Consider the following 23368-nt stretch of genomic DNA (forward strand, 5'->3'; position numbering starts at 1 on the left):
TAATTGTGATAAAAATGTCATATGAATTTAACAGATATTTAAAGAACATCTCACCCAAAGACACAAAAAATATATTTTGTTCTCAATACCTTGTAAAAGTTTCCCCAAATTGACGTCATATATGAACACAAAGCAACAGACACAAGAAAACTGAAATAACTCCCTGCATCCTAACTGCCCACCAAGACTTAAGCTGCAAATCAACACCAACACCAATGAAAGTATACAAACTAAAGAAAATGACTCAATAGGGGATAAAAAATGGGCCAAAAAATCAAGAAGAAAATTGAAACCTTTTAAGAATTAAATAAAAAAAAAAAAAACCATACTCAAATCCATGGGAAAAAATTTATAAGCAGTTCAAAGATGAAAGCTGAGAGCATTAAGTGCCTGTATTGGCACTGAACACAAGTTATCATATGGCTGTAGACAAACCTGTAGGCATTTTCTTTACCAGTGACTGGCAAGGGAAAGCCCATCTCATTATGGGTGGTGTCATCCCTGGGCTGGAGGTCCTAGATGCTATAAGAAAGCAGGATAAGCAAACCATGGGAAGCAAGCTAGTAAGAAGCACCCTTCCAGTGCTTCTGTATCAGCTACTGATTCCAGGTTCCTGCACTGTTTGAGATGCCATATTTTGATTTACTTCAATGATGAATAGTGCTGTGGAAGTATAAGCCAAGTCAACCCTTTCTCCTAAACTTTCTTTTAGTCATGGTGTTCTATCACAGTAATAGTTAAAACTAATTAAGTCAGTGTCTATATTAAAAACATTAGATAGATCTCATTATTGCAACTTAAAGATTCACCTAAATGCTATAGAATAAAAAGAAGAAATAACATTCCAAGAGAGTAGACAGCAAAACAAAAAAATACAACCAGTGCTGAAGTCAATAAAACAACAAACAAAAACAATACAAAAACAATACAAAAAAATCAGCTAAGGGCTGGAGAGATGGATCAGGTGTTAAGAGCACTGGCTGCTCTTTCAAAAGTCCTGACTGAGTTCAACTTCCTCAGGTCTCAAAGGGAGGGACCTTAAATAAAATTCCCAACAGGAGGGAGAGGGAACTTATAGAGTCTACCTCTAGAAAGACAAAACATCAAGTGGAGAGATAGAGTTGCCATGCCACAGTCAAAAACTCTGACCTTGAATTGTTCCTGTCTAAAAGAACTGCAGGGACAAAAATGGAGAAGAGACTTGGGGGGAAGTTCCAGTGACAGGCCCAATATGGGATCCATCTCAAGGAGAGGTTCCAAGGTCTGACACTATTAATATAATGGTATGCTTACAGATAGGAGCCTAGCATGGCTGTCCTCTGAGAGGCCCAGTAAGCAGCTGAGAGAAACAGATGCAGATATTTACACCTAACCATTTGACTGAAGTTCATTATCCTTGTGTTTGAATTAGTGAAAGGCTGGAAGAACCCAAGGAGGAGGGTAATCCCATAGGAAGATGAGCAGTTTCAAGTAACATGGACCTCTGAGATCTCTCAGACACTGAGCCACCATCCAGGCAGCATACAAGAGCTGGTCTGAGGCACTCAACACATATACAACAGAGGACTGCCTGGTATGGCTTCCGTGAGAGAAGATGCGCCTAACTCTCCAGAGATTTGAGGTCCCAGAGAGTGGGGAGGCCTGTCAGTGTGGTGTAGTGTGGAGTGGGTGGGATGGGGACATCCTCTTGGAGATGGGGAGGAGGAATGGGAAGAGGAACTGTTTCAGGGCAGATCAGGAGGGGGATAACAATTGGAGTGTAAAAAAAGATTAAAGATAAATATCAAAAAATAGTTAAAGAAAAAGACTTCTTTGAGAAAAATCATTAAGGCCAATAAACCCTGAGCCAAATTAAAACACAGAAAAGATTCAAATTAATAAAATTAGATACAAGAATGGGACATCATAACAATTACTGAGGAATCCAGAGTTTCGTAAGGACACACTTTAAAAAGTTTGTATATGGCAAAGAACACCGTCATTCAGATAATGTGGCAGGCTATAGAATGGGAAAAGAACTATCAATTACACACCCAATGGTAGGCTAACATTTAAAATATATGAAGAGGAAGAACAACAACAACACAATATAATTGAAAGACACTGAAAACTAGTTTAGAATTTAGTTTGTATAAAATTTAGGGTGACATGCATTTAAAACTTTAAGAAAATTCTGCTGCCCTTCATTTTACACACTTCTACAACTTTAGATTAAAAATGATAGCAACAAAAATAATCTGAATCTGTACTGAGTTCTTTCTTGTCATCACATAATCAATATAGTATCATGCTACTTATATTGTTATGTTCTATTATTATCTATTAGTAGTAAAGATAATTTAATTGTATTAGAATAATGAATTTCTAGAGGAATACATATTGATTTTGGGAAGGATATGAGTTTGAGTTCAGAGCCCACATGGTGGGTTCATAGCAATATGAAACTTTAGTTTCAGTGGATATGAAACCCTTTTCTGGCCATGAAGGACACCAGACACAAATGTGTGGGACCAGACACATAAAAAGACAAAACACCCATAGGCATAAAAATAAATAAAAAACTTAAAAGTACATTACTCACAGATGCTAATGTCATTTATAATATGTACAATTTAAACTTTTATAAACTTTTATCTGGAAGAGGGTATTTACATCAATTTTCCATTGTTTAACTAAATTTTACAATTCATGAAACTAACAGTGTGATTTTTTCACGAACAAAAATAAATGTTCTTGAGGTGATTAGCACCTGCTTAAATCAAAATAAAAGTCAAGAAATTAATTTCCAAAACACTGATTCTCAATAGTTAATTTTAGCTTACTATACATACCTCTAGCATACAATCTTATGCTGTTCATATAAGATGCAAGGTTTTCTGCTACCAAAGTAACTAAAGCATGATTATGCTGAAGTTGGCTGATTAAGTCATGACGATAAAATGCATGAGGACTTCGATGAGTTTGACTGAAATTAGAACTTAACAGTGTCATTATACGAATTAACAGTATCATTATTTACAGTAAATACTTTTAGTTTTAAATGCTTAACATTTAGAGAAAATATAATCAGTATTCACCTAATAGTAAATATAACAGTAACAATGATCTATATTAGTCATAAAAGGATTTATTTCAATTTTAACATAAAAGGTAAAATTCATTTCCAATTTAATAGTATCAAAGTACAGTGTTACATAGCCAAAATATTAGCCAATAAAGATATATTATGAAATTTTATGTTTGCAATGGGTTTTGTTCCTTAATATTATTGGAAGTAAAGATACTGGCTTTTCATTTTTATTTTCTTACTATAACAAAGCAGTCAATTTCTCACAATTACTGAGTCAGAGTACAGCCTGATGCCTCTTTTTCTTCTTCTTCAGTGCTGTGATTGTACTGGTATATACTGGCCATGACTAGTTTTATTCTGTATGGAGGTCTGAACCAATGGTTCTTTGTGCAGGTTTGACAAGTATACTTTTATAATCGTAACTCAATAGAATTATTCTTCAAATACTAATGAAATGACCAGCTTTAGGGAAGTACATATACATCTACCTGAAAATAGTATGAATATATTTTATAAAGGACCAAAAGTCTGGGTCATACATAATCAAAATAGACTATCAATACTGTTTATTTTTTTCATTGCTTATCTCCACAAAATTCTGTAACTCTGTACTATTTTCTGTTACTAGAAAAATACTGTTAAAGTTCATCTTGAAAAAAATTAAAGCATATAAATGATACCTTAAATTTCTACATATAAAAGAATTGTATTTTAATTCATAATCATACCAAGCTAAAGACAGAAAGGATTTTCTCAACCATCTAATTATCTTATACACAAGAAGATACTTATAGTTGGAAGGTCCTTTCTAGAATTTAGCTAGACCCAGTTCACTTCCCTAAGGTTACACTTTTCTCATGTTGGTGCACACATGTCAGAGTTTGGAAGGCTGATGTAGCAGGATCCATGTAAGCTCCAGGCCAGTTAATGTACATAGAGTTTCAGGCCAGACAAGCCTACATAGTAAGAAAGACCCTACCTCAAAAGCAAGCAAAAAAATTTTCTAGTTTAAACTACTGACGAACAAATCCTTTATAGAGATTTTTACCTTTCATAATCTAAGTCAATTTGTAGTCTGAAATTTGAAATTTAACATAAAAGTTTGAAGAAAAACTGGGTTGGTGGCACACACCTTTAATTCTAGCACTTGGAGGCAAAGGCATTAAGTTTGAGGACATCCTGTTCTACAAAATGAGTTCCAGGACAGCCAGAACTGCTGCTCAAAGAAACCCTGTCTATACAAACAAAAACAAAAACAAGTATGGTGAATGAAAAAATAGAAACTTAAAACGTAAGGTAAAATAAAATGGAAGTAAATAAAAACATCAACTATTGTCATTTCTAGGATAGTTACTGAATGTCAAGTTGTAATTCTGAATTAAAAGACAGCCAATTATATCGATTTGTAATAGTCAATTATATCATCTTCAACTCATCCACTCAATAAAATATAAAGTAACTGAAATAATCAAGGATCTTTACTATGTTTCAGAAAAAACAACAATTAACAAAAAATAACAACAACAAAAAACCTCCAACAAGGCCAGGTATGGTGGTGTTCCTCTTTAACCCAGTGCTCAAGAGAGAAATCGGCTGGTCTATATAGTAAGTTTCATGATAGCTAGTGGTATGTGTACATGTAAAATATACAACATATACCACTATCTATATCTATATTTATATCTACTTCACTATATATGTGTGTGTATGTGTATATATATGTATCTCACTATATATATATCTCAAACAAAACCTACAAGCAAAAAAAAAAAAAGAACCCTTTCTCTAAACCTTGCCATTTTCTTTTCCTTAGAGTTTACCAATAACTATAGGCTAATTTCAACACACTTATAAATAAAAGTAAGTAAACTTGTATTTAAAACCTTACCTTAAATTTTGAGGTGCTTCACCAAACAAACTACAAATCTCTTTAATTTGTTTTAATGCAGGGATAACCCATTTATTATTTGTTCGAAATTCTTCTATAAAGCAGTCTATCCATTGGATTTTTTGTGTGTCTCGATCCTAACATACATAAAAATTATTTATGTTTTGTTAAAACATAACAAAATAACTCGAGGTAATTATACTGAGTTCAATATTTAGTACATAATATAACTCAATATTAACTCCACCTTCAAAGTTTTTTTTTGAGAATTTCATAAAAGAAAAAACATTTAAGCAAAAGTATGTGATACAACTTCAATAGAACAAAATGCTTTGGAATGTAAAATATAATAAACTCAGTGTTACTTGGTTTCTAATATACCTATAGCACAGAATTTCCCAGGCAGAGGTACATGCATAAGTAGTATTGTTTTAAGGTGTTTGTCTAAACATGGGCTTTATGTACTATTTAGTGTTTTGCTGATTCTATTAAATTATAAAATTTAGCAGCAAACAAGAAATCTCATATGTAACTATTACTATATAGGCATTAACACATTAAGTAAAATAAAGAATACAGAAAATTTGTTTCTTCAAGAAAATAAGAGTACAATAATTTGAAAATAAAAAACACCAACAAAGTATAAACAGATCAATAAAATGCACAGGAAATAAGGCCAAGTTTCAACCCTCAGGAAACTAGAAATACTGTAATCATGACTTCACTTTCAATATTCTGCTTTGGTTTAGTTTTTTAGTATTGTATATTACTTTCCTAGTAATCAGAAATTTAGGTTTCTTTGAAATGATATTGTTTCTGTGCAGATTATCTGTTAGAAAAAGTTGTGTGAATATGTGTGTAACAAGAGATCATCAGCATTTGGTATCTTCCCCTCTTAACTCTTACTAAGTGTTGACCTATAGTGTCTCACTGAACATAGATTTCAGTCTTCTAGATTGTCTGGACAACAAACCTCAGTGATTGTCTCATTTCTGCTCCTTTAGTATGGGAGTCAAATGTGTGTGGTCATTTTTGCATGAGAAAAAATTTACAAACTAAGTTATCTCTGCAACTTCATAAGGAATATTTTAAGCACACAGTATAATGATAATGAATAATTTAAGAGATTTTATAGGATTTTTGATGACAAATTCAGTAAGTAGTTATTAAACTGTTATACATTTTTACAACTGTATTTTTAATAGTTAAAATATTAATAGTTTAATAGTTAAAATATTAACTATTGTGTATGTGCATGTTTAATAAACAAGACCACAAAATGGTCAGAAGAAAACTTCAGTAAGTTTGTTTTCTCCTACTTTTATATAAGATCCCGAAATTAAACTGATGTCATCAGGTATACATGATAAACACCTTTTACCAATAAATTAGAAGTAGGCCTCTGAAGACCTAATCTTGATTTTTCTTTACCTGACTAAATTCAAGTAAGTAAAGCATGAATAAATTCTTCCTAGTAATTTTTAACTTTCATTTTCAAAACAAAAATAAATCATTCCCAATACATCTTTAACTGATTTTTGTCAATCTAGTCAATTCTTCAAGATTTCTTTGAAAACAAAATGACAGAATAAAATGCAAATATCCTCCAATTAATTAACAGATGAAAAAAGAACAGAAAAAGTAAACAAAGAAGCACTCCCTTACCTGGGAACAACTATAATCGAGTATTTTTATGTGGGCACTGAGAGCCAGATCCATGATATCTACAGGCACATCATCACTGTGAGCTAGATTCCAAAGAAGATTCAACACTTTGTGTGCCATTACACCATCTTTATCATCTTCTGCAAGACGACGTATCAATTCAAGGAGTTTTTCACGTTGTTTTTTATTTGCATTTGTCCAGCTTTCCTAAAATTTTTTTTAAACATACAGAATTTATGTATTTATTTGCATTAAACCATCATGTTTAATGGTGCTGTTTTTCACAACTATATTTAAGTTCTTCTTCCATTCTTTTCTCTGTCTTTTTACAAGCAAAACCATAATTTAACAGTAAATATTAAAATGCTAATGACTGAGGAACTAAATAGATAGGATATAAGAAATACAGAGACTGACTGTCTCCTCAGGACAACAGCACATTTCTGACAAGTCTAAAATTCACAATCATGGGGCCCTGAAAACAAATAAACCACACACAAAAAAATAATCCCAAACTGTTGTTTTGGAAACAAGAAATTAAAACTTTACATTGGAGGAAAGTTCCTTAAGACACAGGATGCTAAAGTGGGGAGGTGAAACAATAGGATTCTTGTAGGTAAACTCCTTCAGCTCAGGAACTAAACAACTAAGTGCCTGCAAGGAAATCTCTAAAACTGACCAAATATATTAGCCTGTTGATGCCTGTCATCCATCTTGAATAGTCCATGCTGAAGCAGCACATTTGAGTCATTTATCTTCCTTTAAGTAACTCTTAACTCATATTCCTTTAAGTAACCCAAATAAAACTCACTGGCCCCACAAAATGACATTCATGGTAGCCTTATTTTGGTCTTGTTTTGGTTCTCTGTGTGGATAAATACATGTTTGTTCACATGTTTCTAGGTAAATAGTAGTATACACACAATACAAGAGACTGGGAATGGCCTACCACTACCATTTCATGGAAGACCTTCATGTTAATAGTCAGTAGTCAGATGCAGACAAACTAAATTCAGGTGGTGGAATTGAGATAATAAAAAAGGTTTACAGTAAGCAGTTCAAATCTCTAGCAAAAAAGTTATAAATATGAGTAACTGTGGTACTAATAGCCTCTGAGCCTTAAGTCAGTGGTTGAACTGACCTATGTATCCACCTATTGAGTTACAAAGTTCACTTATACCAAGACTGTGAAAACAGAATCTCTAAAAAGCTAATTGAAAGTTCTAGTTAGTATGCAAATACTCCTCTGATAGGCCTTGCCCTTTTCCCCAATTCTCTATCACTTGCTAAAAACCTTAATAACATTCCTTAAGTAGACCACAAGGCCTATTCCCTTATTTGGCTACTTCTCCCTCTTAAGACTGACTCTCAAGATCCAGTTATGAATGTATTAAAGTCCAGCAATCAAAAGCCTCCTTTGGCTCATCTAATTAACATATCCAGTTACGAGGTTTACCCTTGTACCTTAATAAACAAGGATCTGCCTAAGCCCAAGTTTGTCTCCTCTCTATCCATAAGCATTAAGTACTTTTTCCTGTTCCCCTCTGTAATAAATACCCCTTCTTCTGCTGTCTTGTCCTCCATCTCCTGTCTTTGTCTCTTATTCCTTGCCTTCTGTCTCTCTGAGGCAAACAAACCACCTTTGTGCTGAGAATTTGATCTTGGGGTCCTTCTAATTTTCTTGGCTCATCCATTTCACATTAGTGTGTTTAATGAGGAGTAAGACTCACAATAAAAAGCACTTATTTTATTTCTATACCCCTTAACATACATAAGATGTTTGCCACTGTTTATTGATTGCCACTGTGTATGGCAAGCTAGCAGGCACAGACTATAGGCTTCAGAAGTTTCTCCTGTCTTTGTCTCCCATGAAGATTAAAGAAATTACAGATAAACTACAGCATCTATCTTCCCATGGGTTATGTAAACTTACACATTCTGAGCCATTTCCTCAGCATTGTGAGACTATTTAAAATATGCTCTTCAACTAGGTAGTTGGGGTGTGCACCTTAAACTCCAGCATGGAGATGCCAGAGACAGTAATATTTTCTATGAGTTTGAGGCCAGCCTAGTCTAGAGCATGAGTTCTAGGCTAAATAGTTAAACCATATCTCAAAAAATCAAAACAAAATAAAAAAATTTGCTCTTCAAAAATTGTCTTTTATGCCTTCTTTTTTTCTTATATTGCCTGCCCTTTTTCTTCATACACTAGAATTTCTACTTCTACAATAAATTTTAAGCATCCTTGAATATTTTACATTTCATGACATTTTTTTTTCGCTTTATAATCATAATCAAGATCTTAGTTTGTTGTAGTGGGTGTTATATTGTTTGACTTTTACTTAAGTGATAAAGGGCTTGAAATGTCAAAAAAAGGGTAATACTGTTATGAGGCTCATACTTCTCCAACAAGAGATTCTCAGCAAATAGCAGATGAAAGAAAAAATTCTTTAATTAAAATATAGCTGTAGCCTCTGGCTATTGCATTAAAAAGCACAGACCAGATTCAAAATATTCCATATCTGGATCACTCACAGAATATTGCCTAAGAGTAGCCGTTGCATTTCTCCCCCCCAAATGATTTTTTTCTGCAGTTTTACAGAAACTGAAATTGCAGGTTTCTAGTTAGAACAATTTTATCTTTAGCAAACAACTTGCTGTTTGTGTTCTTTTTCAGAAAAAAGAGGCAAGTAAGTGTACAGAAACAGAAGTCAGTAAATCAGTTTTAGCTGTCATCAAAGAACAAACGCAGAATTTTTTATTCTATTTTCTTATACCAATGACACTTAATATTTATACTAAAACTTTTTGTATTAGAAAGACCCAAAATAAAACCTTAAGAAATAAGAATTATAATAGGTGAGTAAAACATAACACACCCATTTGGGGGGCAAAAATGAAAAGGCCAACAGAAATATCAACAACATCCAAAGAAGACAGAACTGAGTCACAGGATGAAGATTTTGAAGTCTACTTGGCAAATATGGGTACATTAGAAAGATGATTAAAAATGATGGCTACTGACAGGTCAAGGCTGCCCACTCTCTATATCCAGTACTTGAAGTTATAGGCAGAGCAATTAGACAACAAAAGGAGGTCAAGGGGTTACAAACTGGAAAGAAGTCAAAGTATCATTATTTGTGGATGATAGGATAGTATATGTAAGTAACCCCAAAAATTCCACAAGAACTCCTACAGCTGATAAACATGTTCATAAAGGTGCTTGTATATAAAATTAACTCAAACAAAACAGTAGCTTTTCTTTATACAACTGACAAACAGGATAAAAAAAATTAGGGAAACAACACCCTTCATGATAGCCACAAGAATAAGACATGTGAGTGTAACTCTTATCAAACAAGTAAAAGATCTGTCTGACAAGAACTTCAAGTCCCTGAAGAAAGAAATTAAAGAATACCTCTGAAGATAGAAAGATCTCCCATGCTCATGGATTGGTAGAATTAACATAGTAAAAATGACCATCTTATCAGAAGCTATCTACAGATTCAATGCAATCGCATCAAAATTCCAACAAAATTCCTTAACAGACATAGAAGGAGCAAGTCTTAATTTCATGTGGAAAAACAAAAAAACCCATTATAGTCCAAATAATTCTCAACAATAAATGAACTTCTGGGGGGAATCACCATCCCTGACTTCAAGCTATACTACAAAGCAATAGTGATAAAAAAAAATGTGTGGTGTTGGTCCAGAGACAGACAGTTGATCAATGGAATAGAATTGAAGACCAAGAAATAAACCCATACACTAATGGACACTTGGTCTTTGTCAAAGAAGCCAAGACCATACAGTGGAAAAAAGAAAGCATCTTCAATAAATGGTGCTGGATCAGTTGACAATTTGCACGTAGAAGAATGAAAATTGATCCATAATTATCACCCTGCACAAAGCTTATATCCAAGTGGATCAAGGACTTCAACATAAAACCAGATCACTGAATCTAATTGAAGAAAAAGTGGGAAAAAGCCTCCAACTCATTGACATGTGGGAAAATTTCCTGAACGGAACACCAGTGGCTAAGGCTCTAAGATCAGAAATTGATAAATGGGACCTCATGACACTAAAAAGCTTCTGTAAGCCCAAGGACACCATAAATATGAAAAAATGGCAAACCATACATTGTGAAAAGATCTCCACTACCCCAATGTCTGATAAAGAACTAATTTTCAAAATATAAAAAGAACTCAAGAACGTAACCTCCATAAAACCAAATAATCCAATTAAAAATGAGGTACAGAGCTAAACAGAAAATTCTCAACAGAATAATCTTGGCTGGCAGAGAAGCACTTTAAAAAATGTTCAGCTTCTTTAGTCATCAGTGCAATGCTAATCAAAATGACCCTGAGATTTTACTTCACACCAATCAGAATGGTTAAGATCAAAACCTCAGGTGATAGTAGATGCTGGTGAGGTTGTAAAGAAAGAGGAACACTTCTCCATTGCTGGTGGGATTGCAAACTGGTAAAACCACTCTGTATATCAATCTGAAGGTTCCTCAAAAAATTGGACATAGTTCTACCTGAAGACCCAGCTATACCACTCCTGGGCAAATATCTAAAAGATGCACCATCATTATCATATGTGCTCCACTATGTTCATAGCATCCTTATTTGTAAAGCCAGAGTTGGAAAGAACACAGATGTCCCTCAACCAAAAAAGTGGACACAAAACAAGTTGTTCCTTTACACAACAGAATATTATTCAGCTATTAAAAATGAGGACATCATAAATTTTGCAGGGAAATGGATGGAACTACAAAATATCATCTTGAGTGAGCCTAACTCAGACCCAAAAGAACATGCATGGTGTCTACTCAGTGAGAAGTGCATATTAGTCAAAAGTACCCAGGATATAAAACCACAGACCATAAGAAGCTTAGGAAGAAGGCAGGCGCAAGAAGGATGCTTCAATCCCACTTAAAAGAGAGAACAAAATAATAACAGAAGGCAGAGGGAGGGAGGTATATAGGTGGGAAAGAGGATAGGGAGGGGAAAAGTGGAGCAGGATCAGGTGTTGGGTGGGGAGCAGGAGAGAAGCTCAGAAGGTTAGAAGAATGAATGGCAATATGTAGCAGTGAGGGGTTGGGTGGGGGACCCTATAGAAACCTGGGATGTAAGAGGCTACCAGGACTCAATGGGGATGACAGCCAAAATGCCCAACCGTGGGGAGAAGAAAGTAGAAGAGTCCATCTCCAGTAGACAGACAGGGCTCCAAGTGGAGGGATAGGGTTACCAACTCACTGTCAAAATTTCTGACCCAGAATTTTTCCTGTCTAAAACTACTGCACAAACAAAAATAGAGAAGAGACTGGGGAAATGGTGGTCTAGTGAATGTCCCAACTTGAGATCCATCTTGTGGTGGTGGGTGGGAAGGATACCAAAGCTTGATCTATTACTGGTGCTACGATGTGCGTGCAGACAGGAGCCTAGCATGGCTATTCTCTGAAAGGCCCTACCAACAGTTGAGACAGGTGCAAATACTTACACCCAACCACTAGACTGAAGTAGGAGTGCCTATTAGGAATTAGCAGAAGGATTGAAGGAGCTGAAGTGGATGGGAAGACCAGAAGTCTGAACTAACTAGACCTCTAGGAGTTCCCAGAGACTTACACACCAACCAGGAAGCATACAAAGGCTAATCTGACCTCCCTGGCACAAATACAGCAGAGGACTGTCTTGTCTGGCCTCAATGGGAGAGGATGTTCTTAATCCTGTGGTGAGGCCCATAGAAGGGGGGTGCCAGAGCTGGGGGAACACCCTCTCAGAGATGGAATAGGATGAGAAACTGTGGGAGGGGGACAACATCTGAAATGTAAATAGTTAATTTAAAGAAGTTGGCAACATTACAAACACACACACACACACACACACACACACACACACACACACGTGAAAAGCAGGAAAAATAACATCAAGGAGAGAAGACAAGCTTAAGGAAACAATTCAAGCATCAATAAAAAGGAAGAAATAAACATGACTACAACTTTCAAAAATGCTGGTGCATGTTACAGAGATCAAGCCCAAGAATAAATGAAGGAAAAGGAGCTCAGATGCAAAACTCAAGGTGTAGAAATATATGCTCATTGAAATCATGGAATTATGTTTTCTACAGCATAAGAAGAAATAATCAGCAGCCTATTTTCCCCCAATTATCCTAAAATAATGATCAAAAACTCTATCAAGATGAGAAATTGCAGAAATGTAGACATTTAATAGTATATTTTTAAATAGTCAAGGGGGGTCACTGAAAAAATCATTTAAGCTAAAAAAATTCATAGAATAAACTGAAAATGAACATATTTGATCCTTACACAAAGAGTAAAGACAGGCGTATACTTAAAATTTAGAACTTAACATCAAAGTTTTACAGAAATAAAAAGTAGATAAAAATCAAAATCTTGAAAAAAGGAAAAATTTAAAACACAGCAGCTATTAATGACTGCCATAAAAAGAAGACAAACAATTGATGGGAAGAGTTGGTTCTTTGAGAAAAACTAATTATTAGTAAACCTTCAGCCAAAAGTAACCAGGAGAAATAAAAATTTAATGAAATCTAGAAGATAATAAAGAAACTCTGTGAAAACCTATATTATAAAACATCTGAAAAAAAATAGAACAAATTACCAAATTCTTAGATGCATGTGGCCAACAAAAATAAAATCAAGATGACCTGAACAGATTTTTCAATAGCCAAAGAGATGGAAAGAGTGGTACAAACACTTGCAAGAAAGCCAGGTAAACTTACTATGGTATCTAGAGCGTCTGAAAAAGAATTAGTACTTATATTTTGAAAATATTCATAAACTAGGAGGGCAAGGTACAGAGGATAACTCTAATACTACAAAAGATAAATATATAAAAACAAAGAAAAATTATCACTGACTAAAGTTTCAAATTTTTGTAATTAATTAAAATATAGTATGTCTGAATAGGAGTATTCAAAATACACCACTTTAGAGAACAGAATTCAGTTAAAAAATGAGACAATTGCTAGACTAACAGCAAGTATTTACAAAATATGAAACAGCTTAATTATTTTAGGATATCACTTCCTTTTCCTCAGGGTTTTTCTACATTAGACAGATTCATCTATATATAAAATTGTTCAAATACATTAATTTTTGCTACAAAATGAAGGTATCTTCCACTATATCCTTTTACAATTCACAGACATTTAATTTAGCAAGTATTGATGCTAAAATGTTAATTATGTTTCATGATAAATATTCCCATGAATTTCTCCAGGATAAGCCAGCAAAACAGCTACTGGGACATTAAATTTAATTATTCAAATATTAATGGCAAATATCAAACAAATATTTTATACCATTGTCAGTGACTAGTAAAGATCCGACCAAAAATTCATTTTAAGGAAATCTTATATTGCTAAGGCCAATGATAAGTAGCATATTAGTACATTACTACTGTCACAGGGTTTTAACTTTTGACTCCTAAATTCTCCAACCAAACAACACACAGAAAAAGATGTATGCCACAATATTTAAAATAGTTCCATCAACACCAATGGGGATACAATATTATAGATTCTTGGACTATGTACAGAATAGCATTTTTATATGCCTTTACCAGAGCAGTTTGGTATTTTCTTCTTCTATCCAAGCCTTCTTTTTACATAGGTTATTTAATTCTACATCAAAATAATAATTTCTGGAAAGCAATAAAATAAAGAACTATATAGGGTAAAAATGGTTAAATTTGCTAAGGTATGACCTCAATTATTACATAAAACAATTTTAAATTCTGAGTATAAGAGAAAATTATAATTAATATATGAGCTATTGATTTTTTTCAAGGCATGCCAAAATAACTAATTAAATAATGATAATACATTATTTGGATTTTTACCTTAAAGCAATCAAAAAGATGATCAAGTTGTTCAGGAGAAAAGTCCCAAGCCAATTTTGCAAGTAAATCATGTACATTCTTCACAATAGCTTCATGTTTTCCAGCCTATTGAAAAAAATAAAGTAATAATTAAAATCACTGCAACAAAAATCCTTAATTACCTTTCCACCTAAAAGTGCAAATATAACTCTCAGCTTAAAACTAAAATACCTTGGATTTTTGTCTTTTAAAAGACTCATGGAATTGATATTAAAATAGTAAAATACCAATAAAATTTAAAAAATTAATTTAGTATAAAAGAATAGTACAATGTTACAAAATTAGAAATCAAGTGTTCAAAAGATCAACCCCAGGATCAAGTAGGCTTCATCCTAGAGAAGCAGGGATGTCTTAACACACATAAACTGATTAAATGTAATATATCATATAAATGAACTGAAAGAAAAGATACATGACCTCATTAGATTAAGAAAAAAATTGACAAAATCCAACACCCTTTCATAACAAAAGTTCTGGAGAAATTGGGGATACTTCAACATAATAAAGGATACCTGAACATAATAAAGGCAGATTATAGTGAACCTATAGCCAACATCAACTTAAACAGAGAAAAACTTGAAGCTATTCCAATAAAATCAGGAATAAGTCAAGTTTGTCCACTCTTTCCTTATCTATACAAATGGCAAGCAGTCTGAGAAAGAAATTACGTTATCAAAACCCTCTAGAATAGCCACAAAAGATTTTGAAGTTACCTATTACTAAGCAAGTGAAGAATCTTGTATGATTAAAAACTTAAAGTCATTGAAAAAATAAATTGAAGATATTAGAAAATGGAAAGATCTCCCATGCTCATGGATCTGTAGGACTAACATAAAATAATCCTACCAAAAGCATCAAGCATCTTACCAGATTCAATGCATGAAGATTCCAGCACAATTCTTAATATATCTTAAAAGGCTAGTCAAATTGGATGATTGTACAAGAAAGATTCAAATATTTATCATCTTACACACACCCAATTCCAAATAGATCAAAGACCTCAACATAATACCAGATACTTGGAAACTGATAGAAGAGAAAATGGGGAACAGCTTTGAACTTATTGACAGAAAAAGATAATCTTAACAATAACACCAATATTAAGATCAACAAAGTTTCATAGGAGACCTTATAAAACTAGGAAGTTAGCCGGGCAGTGGTGGTGCATGCCTTTAATCCCAGCACTTGGGAGGTAGAGGCAGGTGGATTTCTGAGTTCGTGGCCAGCCTGGTCTACAGACTGAGTCCAGGACAGCCAGGACTAAACAGAGAAACCCTGTCTTGAAAAAAAAAACAAAAAATAAAAAAAAAACCCAAAACCCCCAACCAACCAACCAACCAACCAACCAACCAACCAACCAACCAACCAAAAACAACAACAACAACAAAAAACCCCAAACCAAAAACCAACCAAACAAAAAACCTAAGAAGTTTCTGCATACCAAAGAACACTGTTATCTGAACAAAGCTGCAGCCTAAAGGCTGAGAAAAGATTTTTCATCAACTCCACATATGAGTAGGCCAATATTTAAAATATAGAAAGACTCAAGAAACTGTATTTCAATCAGACAAATGACTGAATTAAAATATATAAACAGAATTCTCAATAGAGGAAACTGAAAAGGCTGAGAAATGTTCAACAATGTTAGTCATCAGGGAAATGCCAATAAAAATCACTGTGAGATTCCATCTTACACCAGACAGTATGACTATGACCAAAATCCACAAGAGACAACTCATGCTAACAAGGATGTGGAATAAAAGAAATATTCATCCATTGCTTGTGGATAGACAAACTTGTACAGTCACTATGGAAATCAGTGTGACAGCTCCTGTCAGTTAGAGTTTTACAGCTGTGAAGAGAAACCATGACCATGGCAACTCTTATAAAGGGAAAAAATTTAATTGAGGTTGGCTTATTGTTTTAGAGGTTTAGTCCAATATCATGATGGCAAGAAGCATGGAGACATTCATGCAGACATGGTGCTACAGGAGCTGTCTACATCTTAATCCAAAGGCAGCAGAAGGGATACTGGATGTGTTTCTCAGTGGGCATAGTTTAAGTATGCAAGACCTCAAAGCCTCAGCTCCAAAGTGACACACTTCCTCCAGCAAGGCCACACATATTCCACACCTCCCAAACATTCAAAACAAGAGTCTATGAGGACATAGCTATTCAAACCATCATAGTTCCTTAGAAAGGAGGAATAGATACACTTCAAGATCCAGTTATACCATCCTTGAATAGATACTAAAAGGATGCTTCATCTTAGCACAGAGACACCTGTTCAACCATGTTCACTGATGCTCCCATCATAATCGCCAGAAACTAGAAACAACCTTAGATGTCCCTCAAAAGAAGAATGGATAAACAGAGACCATGTGGTACCCAGAACTCCAGGTAAGAACCTTATCTCCTCACTGCTAACAATTTTCAGTGCCTGTCCAGCTCTCCTATTCTTATCACCATATTACAGACCCCTGTCTTATCAGAGGCAACTAACAGAATCCCAGGTATGGTTCTATCCCAACACCGACTTCTAACTCTCCCTCAGTGCTTGCCCAGTGTACCTTCCTCTCCTATCACCATATTTCAGCTCACATCTCTAGCAGAAATCCCCTGCTCCACCAGAGAAAGTACCCTAGTCCACTAGAGCTAAGACAGCAGTCAGAACCCCCCAAAAGATGCTGCTACCCACATCCCTTAGTGTCCATGCAACCTATCTTAAGCTCCTCATCCACTATCAGGGTATCACAACTCAAGTCAGATAACCTTCTTACTCAACCATGAGACACTCTAGCAAGAAGACCAGAAAAGAAAAGAACCCATCCAAAAAAATACCAACTCTGAAATCACTATATAGACCTATAATGACCACAAACCTAAGAGAATAAATAATACTTTTATAACAATCAACAGCCATGCCAATTCCAATAGAGCCCAGCTCTTTCAGTACAGCTAGCTTTGAATATTCCATAACAGCTGAAGCACAAGAAAATGACCATAAAGCCAACTTTATGACGATGATAGAGGCCCTTAAAAGGAAATGAGTCAGTCCCTTAAAGAAATCCGGGACAAGGACTAGAGAGATGGGTCAGTGGTTAAGAGCACTGATGGCTCTTCCAGAGATCCTGAGTTCAATTCCTAGAAACCACACGGGGCCTCTCAACCATCTGGACTGGGATCTGAAGCCCTCTTGTGGAATGCAGGTATACATGCAGATAGAACACTCATATACATAAAATAAATAAATCTTTAAAAAAATCCCAGATATGACAGAAGGAAAAAATAGAGTAAATGTTAAATGAGTATGTCCCATAAAAAGGCCAAGAAAAACCAAAAACTTGAAAATAAAAATAGAACCAATTCTGAAAATGGAAAATCTAGGTAAGTGAAGAGAAACTACAGAAGCAAACATCACCACCAGAATACGAGAGATTAAAGAGAGAATCTTAGGCATTGAAAATACAATAGAAGAAATAAACATGTACATCAAAGAAAATGTTAAATCTAAAATATTCCTGACACAAAACATTCCAAAATTCTGAAACACTACAAAAATACCAAAACATAATAGGAATCCCAGATCAAAGGCCCAGGAAATATATTTAACAAAGTCATAGAAGAAATTTTCCAAAGCTAAAGACAAGAAGTATACAGAATGCTAACTAGACTGGACCAAAAAATTAGGCCTTCACCACATAATAATCAAAACAGTAAACATACAGAATGTACAAAGAATATTAAAAGCTGTATTGAAAAGGGATAATTAATATTAAATACACTTAATTAGATTTACATACAACTTCCTGGAGGCTCTAAAAGCCACAAGGGCCTGGATAGAAGTCCTGCAGACTCTAAGGGACAACTGAAGGAGATCAAGGGGATTCAATGGGAAAGGAAAAAAGTCTAAGTATCTCTATTTGCAGATGATGACAGTATACATAAACCACCACAAAAATTCTACTAGGGAACTCCTATAGCTGATAAACAACTTAAGTGAAACTGCTGGATACAGATTAGCTAAAAAAAATTAGTAGCCCTCCTATACACAAATGATAAAGAAGCTGATAAAGAAATCAGGGAAATAACACCCTTCACAATACCAACAAATGATCTAAAATATCTTGGTGAAATTCTAACGAACAAATAAAAGACCTGTATGGCAAGAACTTCAACTCTCTGAAAAAGAAAACTGAGGAAGATATCAGGAGATGGAAAGATCTCCCACACTCATGAACTAGTAGTATTAACAAAGTTAAAATGGCCATTGTACCAAAAGAAATATACAGATTCAACACAACCCGCCTCAAAATTTCAACACAATTCTTTACAAACCTTTAAAGAACAATACCCAACTTTATGCAGAAAAACAAAAAAGAGAATAGCTGAAACATTCCAGTACAGTAAATGAACTTACAGAGGTATTACCATTCCTAATTTTAAGCTGTACTATAGAGATGTAGCAATTAATACCTATTGGTGTTCGTATAATATATAAGTGTATGTGTATATGTATGTGTATTATATGTACATGTATAGATATAAATACCTATCGATCAAATCAAATACCTAGATTAATCCACACATCTTTGAACACCTGACTTTCATAAAGAAGCCAGAGGTAACAATGGAAAAAAAGTATTTCAACAAAAGCTGGCCTAATAAAATGTATGTAGAAGAATGCAAGTAAAACTAGATCTTTTCATTCTGCACCTAACAAGTTCAAAGGGTCACAAAACCTCAACATAAAGCCACTGAACCTAATAGAAGAGAAAGTGGAGAATAATAGCCTTGAACACATTGTTACAGAAGACAACTTCCTGAACAGAACACCAATAGCACACAGTCACTAAGAACAAAAATCAATAAATGGGACCTCATGAAACTGAAAAGATTCTGTATGGCAAAGGACATTGCCAATAGGATAAAACAGCAGTCTACAGAATGAGAAAATGTGTTCACCAACTCTACATCGGACAGAAGGCTAATATCCAAAATATATAAAGTATTCAAAAAACAAAACATTAACAAACCAACTAATCTAATCATCCATCCAACTCAGAACAGCAATCTAGGACTGTTGGGAGTCTGAATCCAACACTCCCATCAGAAATTCACAACTGAATCCTAAAACAGAATTAAAACAAGATAGAGAACCGGGTATCATTATTCTGGTGAACTAACAGATTGGAGCGAAATCCAACAACAGAATATTGACACAATAAAGATAATACTAGCTCTCTACTCTGAAAACACAATTAAACATCTTAACTCCATATAGCTAGATCCCAGTGTAAAGGGCAAAGAAAATATGGCTCCTCTCAAAGAACAGCAACACTAGGACCACTATGGAAGTGTTAGAGGAAGGACTGAAGGCTCTGAAGAGGATTGCTGCCCGACAAGAATACCAATGGTATCAACTAACCTGGTCCCTGTGAGCTCCCAGAGACTAAACCACCAACCAAAGAGTATACATGGGCTGGTCTGGCAAATAGGTAGAAGGCTGTATTCTCTAGCCTCAGTGGGAAAGGATGTGCCTAATCCTTCAGAGACTTGATGCACTAGGATAGGAGGATATGGGGGGCACGGCCTCAGAGGCAAACAATAGGGAGGATGAGGGGAAGAACTCTGTGAGGGGTGACCAGGAGGGAGGGCAGCATTTGGGATGTATGTAAGTAAATATAAAAATTATCTCAAAGAAATCAGTAGCTCTCCTTTTAAAAATTATAAATGGACTGAGAATGAATTTAAGGAAACATTCTTTACAACAGCCATAAATAATATAAACTATCTTGGTGTAACTCTTAACCAGGAAAGATAAAGACCTATATCACAAAAACTTCAAGTCCCTGAAGAAAGAAGTTGAAGAAGATATCAGAAGATGGAAAGATTTCTCATGCTCATCAATCAGTAAAATTAACATAGTGAAAATGCCCATTTTACAGATTCAATGTTACAGCCATGAAAATTCTGACATAGGTATATGCATAGAATGTATTCACTAATAAGTGGGTATTAGCCAAAAATACAGGATACCCATGACACACTCCACAGACCCTAAGAAGCTAAACAAAAGGAAGGCCCAAACCAGTATGTTAGGACATTTTGTAACAGTTTTATTAGACTATTCTGATTATATATACTGTTTCTACACTATTATACTATATACTATGTATATATGTGTGAATAGACATATAAATACCTATAGCGAATCTAAATGAAGTTAACATGTAACAAAGAAAATGCCATGATACTGTATGCCAATAGTACCAGGAATAGTTTATATCTTCTTGAGTTGTTGGCCAATGAAGTCCCAGGGATTACCCACTTACCATGACAAACTGCTGCAGACACAAATCATTTATGACATAGAACATATAGAAATTGAGCTAGTGCCCAACTGGAAGGTTCATTAATACTTATTAATGTTCATGGTAATTGCACATACTATCCTTGCTATCAGAAGATAAAAGTAACCATAAATATCACCCATCTATAAACTCTTAAGACTGACAACAGCAATATGCTTGTAAGATATACTTGTATAATACTGTCATAAATGTTATGGAATACCCACCTTTTGATTAGAGTTAGTGATAAAAGGCCAAGAATCTGAACCTTGATAGAGAGAGGAAAATTTACTCCTAGTCTTCTGCTAAATGAACCTCGCAATGACATTACTCCTATTGACATACTTATATTAAAATAGAGTGTCTTGTAACTCCCTTCAGAGAAGTTACTTGTCAAAATAGAGACTTTCTATAGGACAATGTGCACTGTCAGAAACTCTATAGCACCCATTCCTAAATGAGATGTCTTTAATACAGAAAGATTTTAAGATCCAAAGGTGGTAGGTGAGTCCAAGGAAACAACATCTAGATAAACCAAGAGCTGACACTCATATAAATTCGGAGACTGCTATAGGACACAATACACACAAAAGTTCAAGTCAAAAAAACTGTCATCCCAGAAAAAAAGAGGAAACAAAGACCCACCCTTAGGCAAAGAGATATTTGCAACTGATACTTGCTGGGAAAGACAAACTGGCTGTCTTAAATGGAGTGACACTGAATCTATCACTCTCATTCTATACCAATGCCCAGGAATATATGACCCCACAAAACTGATAGCATTTTTTGTGTTTTTTTGAATTTTTTGTCTTTATCACTTTTGTGTCTTTATATTTTTCTATTTCTTTTTTTCAAGATAGAAAATGAAGTTGTGCAGAAAAGAAATAGAAAGAATTGGGATATAGTAAAGAACATGATCAAAATATAGCAAAGGAGGAAAATTTTAACCTAGTAATAAAGAAAAAACCTACAAAACAGCTTTGTAATTTATATGTAATAGAAGTAATACTGCTCATGCTATGAATGAAAAACTACCATTAAAATGACACACATTATTTTCTAATACTAAGGCTATTTATTATTATTGTTATGAGAAATTACAATCTGCCATAATAATCATAACTTTTTAAGTAATATAATAACTTCCTTTAAATTTTTTCTTTTTCTTTATAGATTGTAAAATGAGAAAATGCCTACAATTGTTAAATTATAGTACTTCAGTAGCTATTCTTTCAATAATTGTTTCATTAGATGACTTTTGGAATATATGATCACCTACAAACTTCATTACATAAATATAATGGATATCTTTGTTTCTTAAAAATTTATATGTGTGTGTATACACATATAATTAGCTTACTGAAATTCTCATGATTTTCAAGTCATTACATAAAACTAAAATTTCATTAACAAGACTGAGCCTGTCTTAGGTCATTCTGACAAGAATGCCTTTTTCCCATCATGAAATATGCATTATCAAAAGCAATGCATTTCTGTCTTAGGTTAGTAAGGATCTGTGCAGAATCTTACCTGTCCTTGGCTTGCTAGACTGTTAATTTAATAACTCTGTATGGGAGTCCATTATCAGGTTCAAGCCATGTACTTTGGCTGCCAACATGTTGATGTTGTTGAAGAAAAGCTTTAACACAATGGGCAGGAATAAAAGTATTCCCAGGACAAAAAGGGCTAGTATGATCAAACTATATATGCCATTTTTGAAGACTGACCAAAAAGAAATACTGACCTCAGGCCATAGGTAATTTTATTTGCAGTATCTATAGCATCAATGCTCAGTAGAGCAGCATTCTTTAATTTCATAAGCTCACTAAGTATTGTTAAAACATCCTGAGAGGTGTTAGAATTATGCCAAATACACTGCATGTGTCATTAAACTTCTTCCTAATTATAATGACTAGCACTGTCTAGATACTAGATACTAGATACTAGATACTAGATACTAGATACTCTAGATACTAGAACTAATAAGAATCGAAAAAGTAGGAGAGGCAGAGAGCCTTTGGGGATGCTTGGCAAGAACCTAACATGGGCCAAGGACAAGGAAATGGGCTGCTTGGCAGGAATATGACATTGGCCAAGGACAAGGAAGTAGGCTTCAAGCAGGAATCTGACATTAGGGTAGGACAAAGAAGTAATTTCATGTAGGAATCTAAATCTTAGGCTAGAACAAAGTATTAACCTCAGGCAGGAACCTAAATATTAGGCTAGAACAAAGAAGTAATTTCAGACAGGATTCTCAATAGTAGGCTTCAGACATAAAAATGCCTTTGGGCTAGTACAGGGAAGTAGGTTCAGATACTTTGGTTATCCTGATAAGCCCTTAGAAACAGTGATCACAGGAATGTTCACATAATTGGGTTTAATGCCTTGCTTTTTCTTTGACTATTTGTGTTTATTGTATTGCTTGTTCCTTGACTATCTGCATCTATTATATTGCTAGTCACTCAAC

At 34.4% G+C, this 23368-nt stretch overlaps 1 protein-coding gene across 1 annotated transcript in view; it reads right to left on the reverse strand.

The window, feature by feature from the left end:
* Nucleotides 1–23368, reverse strand: part of LOC117695963 (ubiquitin carboxyl-terminal hydrolase 9Y) — a 152662-nt gene that overhangs the window by 101839 nt on the left and 27455 nt on the right. The window contains exons 12-15 of the mRNA XM_076706136.1: nucleotides 14510–14614; nucleotides 6624–6830; nucleotides 4959–5095; nucleotides 2832–2965 (exon numbers count right to left, since the gene is read on the reverse strand). Of these exons, the coding sequence (XP_076562251.1) occupies nucleotides 2832–2965; nucleotides 4959–5095; nucleotides 6624–6830; nucleotides 14510–14614 (583 nt within the window). The remainder of the gene's footprint in view (nucleotides 1–2831; nucleotides 2966–4958; nucleotides 5096–6623; nucleotides 6831–14509; nucleotides 14615–23368) is intronic.

This window comes from Arvicanthis niloticus (genome assembly GCF_011762505.2).
Source record: "Arvicanthis niloticus isolate mArvNil1 chromosome Y unlocalized genomic scaffold, mArvNil1.pat.X SUPER_Y_unloc_1, whole genome shotgun sequence".
In the NCBI taxonomy this organism is placed as follows: domain Eukaryota; kingdom Metazoa; phylum Chordata; class Mammalia; order Rodentia; family Muridae; genus Arvicanthis; species Arvicanthis niloticus.